The 7,188-nt window shown below is 36.5% G+C and overlaps 1 protein-coding gene across 1 annotated transcript; it reads right to left on the bottom strand.

Moving 5' to 3' along the window:
- On the bottom strand, positions 536 to 7,069 carry LOC107625701 (protein DEFECTIVE IN EXINE FORMATION 1). Its single transcript, XM_016328395.2, has 13 exons — positions 6,705 to 7,069; positions 6,463 to 6,573; positions 6,186 to 6,268; positions 4,912 to 5,029; positions 4,680 to 4,840; positions 3,775 to 4,457; positions 3,593 to 3,663; positions 3,089 to 3,345; positions 2,744 to 2,925; positions 1,780 to 2,063; positions 1,568 to 1,685; positions 1,306 to 1,488; positions 536 to 1,208 (listed from the first exon to the last, which is right to left on the bottom strand). Exons 1-13 carry the CDS (start codon positions 6,848 to 6,850, stop codon positions 894 to 896), a joined length of 2,712 nt encoding a protein of 903 aa, XP_016183881.1. The 5' UTR covers positions 6,851 to 7,069; the 3' UTR covers positions 536 to 893.

Below are 7,188 nucleotides of genomic sequence, written 5' to 3'. Positions count from 1 at the left end.
TAGAATGCAATGAGAGATTGACTAAATCAGACAATCATTCAACTTAAAGGTAAACATCATAAAGGATCCATCCATGCATGTTAAATTTAAATGTACGATATACATGGTAGATAGAGGATTAGTGTGATGTTGTGTCCAAACCCTCACTAGTCTAACTCAGAAATTTAAAGGGGAACTAAGATTTATATTTTTCGGGTAAGATTCAAAATCAGAAATTATCTTGATTAAACTGCTAGTGTTTTCTTTTCTCTTGTGTACGATCACAAATTATCTTAGAAAGAATTGTGGAAAAGTAATTTAATTTTCAAAATATTTGTGATATCAATTACACCGCAAAAGACTAGACTAGGTTTTTGGCTTTTGCTTTTGTACATGAGAGAGTAGAAAAGAAAAATCCAAAGTCCAATTTGATCCATGTGATTTGTGAAAACTAAGATTTAATCCGACTCACTTTACAATGTTAGTGAATTTCCGATGGGGACCAGATAAATTGTTTTTTCTTGGTTGATTTTTGGGGTAAAAAGGAATGTACATATAAATGGAAAAACATCGAGAAAATATGTATTGATTATAAATATCTATTCCGTTAAAATGAAGCTCAAAAACTTACCAGGGGAATCTTTTCAGTATTAGATTACACTACAAGATTAAGGGCAAAATCCCATTATCTCATACTTTTGTATTCTTTAACTATCTCTTAACCAGACCTAAATTTAATTTTGCTGAACGAGTACTTCCGCATCAATGATCTGCTTTAAGCCTTTAACTAGTTCTTGACTGAATACCACTTTAGCACCAAGGCATATACCATGAAAATATATCACTCTCAATATGGCACAGAAGTCATTCACAGTTGGGGAACCTCCTGAATCCTGATACAAGGTAATTTATCACTAATCAATATTCCTTGAAAATGATGGCAATGGCACTGAGCCTTGTGGCCGAAGGATGACGAGAACCCCAAACATCCCAAGCATAGGGAAGACAAGAAGCCACTTCAACAGTTTATAGTAGTGCATATGGAATGTGAGCGAGAAATCATCAGAGAAATATATTCCATTCCTGTCAACCATCTCAACCAATACCATTCCTGTGGTCCTTACTGCCACAGTTGGAAGCTTAATCCGATATTTACCGGGTTGAGCATATATCTGATTCTGCTTTATCGTTCGCTCACCTTGGTAATTACCGGGAACTAGTAACGATACCTGATCAATTTACACAATATGAAAGCAAGAGATGAAATGAGTTCTTGCCAGAGAAACAGTAATCTAAAGGAATAGAATAATATGGTTGAGAACTAACAGTGACATTGTAGGGTCCTTGATGCCCAGATGGGTATCTGTAATTATCTACAATCTCAATTTCCACCCAAAAGTTCTTGCCTTCTTCATCGCGAAATGCTCTAGAAGGATGAGTAACATAGATACCTTGACGACCATACCGAGTTGCAACATTATTTCTTCCTTGATGAGGCAACCTCCAAGCCTGAAATATGGCATAAAGCAACTGAGTAACAAAAACAAAAGTGTCAAGGATCAAATCTGAAAATTCAAGTATATCCTGCCTTGAGAGGATGATGAGGCGATGGAGTTGAGAAGCAAAAGACATTGCCGTTCATTGTTGTAACAATTAAATCAAGGTCATCCCCACCATCTACATTGTCTGCCAAGACCATGCTATATCTGCAACAGTAGATTAGTCATATTGGACTATTGGTTAACTTCAGGAAAATATGATAGAAAGGAAATCCGTGACACGTGTTGAAGAATCTCTTACGAGGTTTCACCAATATCAACAACATCAGCACAGCCAGTAGGCCCATCAATGAGGTACAAATAACCATCAAATGATGTAGTAACAATAGTCAATCCCTTCTTTTTCTCCTTGGGTTTACTTAAATCAATTAGAAGAACTTGATTCATCACTCTCCCATGTGTTTGATATGGATACCTCCCAATAGATCCCCCATCCTTGCCATCAAGAACATGAATCTTCCCAGATAGTGTTGCCACAACAAGCTCAGTATGGCCATCCCCATCGACATCACCTATAGTTGGGCCCTTAAGAAAATAAAATCAAGTGAAATTGTGAGTTCAAATTTGAGGGGAATGCATCGCATAACTTGTACCTACAATTAGTTTAGTATTTTTACATTAACGATAGGAAACCGATTCCCCAACTAAACTTGAAGGACTAAGACAGAACCACTGGTATTTTAACAGTCCCTGCTTTGTTCTCCTGTTGTTTCTAGTCTTTTAAAGTAACCCAACCATCCAATAGCACTATCTAAATATAAAATTTGCTACAAAGAAATTCAACCAAATATTTTGGAACTAGATTACAATTTTAAGGCCTGTTTGGTCTGTATTTTCATTATCTTTTCTATTTCCATTGTTTACTATTTTCGGGATTATGTGAAGAAAATATGATTGAATTGTTTTCACTTTTCTTTGACCACAAATCTTGAAAACAAAAAATGTTAAAAACGAAAATGTAAACCAAACAATCCTTACCTTTTCTAGCATTCCTTAAATATTGTAAAAAACTGAAAATGCAGTCTACATTCTTTTATAGGTATCCCATCAACTCAAAGAATTCAAAAATCCTATGCTGATATTGCTTTCCCCATAGCTAACACTTCTTTAGTAATATCACACAGTGCACATAATCATGATATATTCACTAACGTGCTGAGGAGGGTTAAGAATTTGATATTGATTGACATACTAAGTCAAGTTACCTGTGGAATAAGACTCTTCAGATGTTTTTCCCATATCAAACTACCTTTTGGAGTCCATACAGCGACATTTCCATGTATATCAGCAGTAACTAGCTCAATTTTCCCATCATCATTAATGTCAGCTGCAACAACAGCCCCTTGAATCTCGGCCATTTCAAGAGGGAACTTCTCTCTAATCTTACCTATTTGAGAGAGAGAGAGAGATTAAGGGGAAAAAAACTATTAAAATTGATCTGGACAAGATATAAACATATGAAATAAAAATCACTCAATTCCAAAGAATGTTGAACATAAATAAGAAAACTGCCACATGAATAGCAATATTTAGAATAGTCCAGAAATTACCATGATGATCCAGCACATAGAATAGTCCATAAGAAGTCCCAACAAGAATGTCCAGATTTCCATCACCATCTAAATCTACAACAGTTGGAGAAGAATATATGTATGCTCGGAAGTTTGAAGTATCAGTACTAAGATCGAGTTCTGCAGTCCACTTAACTTGTTTTGTATCCAGATTAAAAACAACAATACCACCCGCAACATATTTCCCAATGTCAATATCACCCAGTTCTTTCAAGTGCTCCTGGTTGTCATAATACCTGTCAGCTTAAAAGGTGGCAAATTACTGACAGACTAGTAAATTAGCAGCCCCTTCCAGGTGCAAATTTTATTTAAGCAAGAAAGCTTAAAGAGCAATTATCTCATTCTAAGTTAAATTCTGATACTTCCTAAATAATAAAGAATTGTGACGTGTGTACTTGAAAGTTGGAAGACGACAAAAAAATATAGCCAGAAACCAATTTGTGTAATTGAATTCTAGACACATGATAGTAAAGACAGACTCACTCGTGATCAAAGAAATAAGAAACAGCAACAATCATTTCCGATACACCATCATTGTCAATATCAGCAATGACCTGGCAAAGACAATAGAACGAATAAATTGAAGAGCCATTATATAGTAGGTACTTTCGCAGATGAAGAATTAATAAATTTCATATTATACACAAGGCAAACCAGGAACTCACAGGAGTGCACAAGATATGTGAGTCAACATTCACATAATCCTCTAATTTCTCATGATTAACTTCAGTCCATTCTTCGTCACCCCACATTGATTCATCAACATAATCATCATAATCATAGTTATATTCATCAGCCAGTTCATCGCTGTTGCGAAATAGCTCAAAAGATGAATCAGCATCTGCTTCCAGGCCTTCATCATTCTCGACAGTTGCAGCATGGTTACCCTCATTACCCTCTTTGGATTCAGAGCCACCTAGCTCTTCTCCTTTGGAATTAACCTCCAGCAGGCGTCTCTTTGTGCTAGTTTGGTTATCTGTTTTAGCAGCTTCCACTGACCCAGCACCCATGGAGGAATTATCAGCATTTCCTGGCATCTTAATACCAGCATTCACAGAGGAATTATCAGCATTTGCTGGTATCTGAATACCAGCATTCGCAGAGGAATTATCAGCATTTGATGGCATCTGAATACCAGCATTCACAGATGAATTATCAGCATTTGCCGGCATCTGAACACCAGCATTCCCAGAGGAATTACCAGCTGTTTTTGGCATCTTACTATTCTCTTCTACTTGAGTTCCATTTGTTTGCTTTACATGCTCTGGATTAGACACACTGGGTGTTTCATGGTGGTTTTCCGTTGATGTGGCAGCTGAAGAGTTGACTTTGTGCCTCCCATTAGTTTCTACAAGCAAAATCATTATCCACAGACCACAGATAAATTATATCCCAAATTCTATTTAAAATTTCACTATCACATAGAGGGCAACAGTATACAGAATGGTAGAATCATCTGCTCAAAGCTACTCATTAGGTAAGAAAAATCAAGAGCTGTAACCCATATGCAACAATTATCGAAGTAGTGAAAATGGGAAAAAAATAAAAATAAAAAATAAATGAAACTTACGAGCCATAGAATTAAATATAGTGGCTTCTTCAGCAAGTTGATCATCATGAACATCTGGATGAGATCGATCAACTGGGTCAGCGTTCAAACCCACATACCAATTTTTTGCCACTTTCCTACGTGGGACCACCAGCTTATCTGACATCATATAGCCAGAAACCCTACAATATATAGCTTATTAAAATCTTTTTAAAATTCACAAATAAGAGAAGCTTAGGGGAAAAAAAGCCACCTGAAAAACAGCACTTCACCATTGTAGGTTGCCAAAGCTATTTCTCTCACCCCATCTTTGTCAATGTCATATAGTAGAGGACTAGAATGCACAGTTGATTGGTGGAAAGCAGGCCAGCCTACAAAGCAATTGAGAAGACTAGTTCAGACCAAAAAATTCACATCTACCACAATAGGGACAAGGTGTGACCTTAAGCATTTGTGATTGGTTCGACTAGTCTGAAACGCACATTTGCATCAGTCCTCTTTACCACCAACTACCAAGAGCAATTCTGCCAATGTGGTTATCTTATGCTATTTTTTTTTCCTCGAAGCCTTACATAGCCTTTTGAAGCTGGGTGAGAGGGGAGGCTGTGTTACACAGCCAATATAAAACTAATTACAAACCTCCATGACAAGAATCGACAATACAACTTTACTAATGGCATGTCAATACCAGTATGTAGCATGATCTATTTAGAGGAGTCTCTTTCTAATATGCCAAGGGGCTGGAAAGCTTTGATCTTTTGATTTATTGCTTGTTTATCCCATTGCTTATTGTCATGAGGAAATCTTATACTCTAATCTCTGTCTCATCTTAATAAGTTCTCATTTTTATCAGACAGAGAAAAAACCTATGCATATAAATATAATATGTAACATGGTGTGTAGCTGGAATTGTTAAATGGGTAAACCACTATGTGTGCTCCCAGAAGTGACACAAAATAGGGTAAGGACCACCAATGTTGCCATAAGCTAGACTCATTCAAAAGTCAAAACATCTCCTTCTGAGTCCTTCTCTTTGATCATACTTATAGACACTTATAGATATTGATCTAACTCTATATTCCTATGGCAAAACAAATACTAACTTAGACTCTTTAAAAACAATGCTCTTCCATATAAGGAGGCTAAATCCGTGCTAACATCGAGCCTACCTCCAACATTATCAAATAGAAGCAAACTTAATTTACCTAAGAGAAAACTAATATGAATATCATCATTTGTATCATATCACTAATAAATCTTCCAAGCTCAAGCATATCATTCACCCCCTCTTCATAAAAAATTAGCCCTTCTACTCAAGGGTAGCTTAATACCTAAAAGTTAGAATGCCAAGTTTCATTCTGCGTAAGCTCCCCCACCATATATGTACCTCCTCCTTCAAATCAAACATCGTGTCTCTATTTATACCTCCTTTTCTAGATTGTAATTGAATTTAAAAGTTAAAAATTCACAAGTCACTAACTGATGCTAAGCTTATCATGACAAAGAAAACAGCCAAGAATAATTTACCTGGCATTTTGTCACCATCTGAACCTTCCAGAACTTCAAGGTAGTGTACAAAGGATGGAACCACAATCTCAAGCTTCCCATCGCTGCCCATAAAAATACGAGAAAGAAAAAAGCACATCGTCATACAAGTAAAAGTCCCAACAATAAGCTAAGTAAGAACACAGCTACTGAACACAACAAAATCTAGACATTTTGTGAATCAAACCTGTCCACCCACACTAGAATTCACTGACCAAATACCAAAAAAGAGTAGCAATTTTCCGAACAACGAATTTACCTGTTAATATCAGAAATCAATGGGGTCGCATATATACTAGAACTAACTTCCGTTTGCCATCTCAGCTCCAAATTCTTAGGGCATTTCGAATTCACCAACGCATCCTCATCTCTATTCCAAGGGAAAAAAAAAGAGTCAAATTAAAAGGGACAAAATTGTGAAATCAAAGTCTAATTCATGAAATCATGGAAATGAAGAAGCAATGAGTCAATCAGAGAGCAAAAATTGGGGGCAAATCGTACATTTCGGGGTATCCGAGAGTGTCTTCGGAGGCTTCGCGCTCCCGAAAGGCATTCTTCTCAGAATCCTCAGAGAGGACGAAAGTGAAGAACGTGCAGAGAACGATGCAGAGCAGCACAAAAGGCTTCTTCGTCAATGAGGGGTTCATATGATCTATTCTGGTATCGGCTCCAGCAGATTATTCTCGACTGAAAACGAAATGAAACGAAACCAATCCAATTGAAAATCTGAAATGAAATGATAAACCCTAACTAGCTCATGAGTGGGAGATGTATTTGCGGAGGGTGGAAGAAGATTAGAAGAGAGTGCGAAGAGCTGAGGTTGAGAGTTTAGTGTTTACACATTTTCAATGGGTGTCTTTTTTTCTGTTGGTGTCTTTCAGTAGGTGTCTTTTATTTTTGGTTAAATTATACTGTTATTCCTATATTTTTAATGAAATTGTAAATGAATCTTTATATTTTAAAAATTTGTAATTACGTCTTAAAG

Source organism: Arachis ipaensis, chromosome B02, assembly GCF_000816755.2.
Source record: "Arachis ipaensis cultivar K30076 chromosome B02, Araip1.1, whole genome shotgun sequence".
In the NCBI taxonomy this organism is placed as follows: Eukaryota; Viridiplantae; Streptophyta; class Magnoliopsida; order Fabales; family Fabaceae; genus Arachis; species Arachis ipaensis.
The sequence above is the reverse complement of the archived record's forward strand: the minus strand, read 5'-3'. Positions and strand labels throughout refer to the sequence as shown.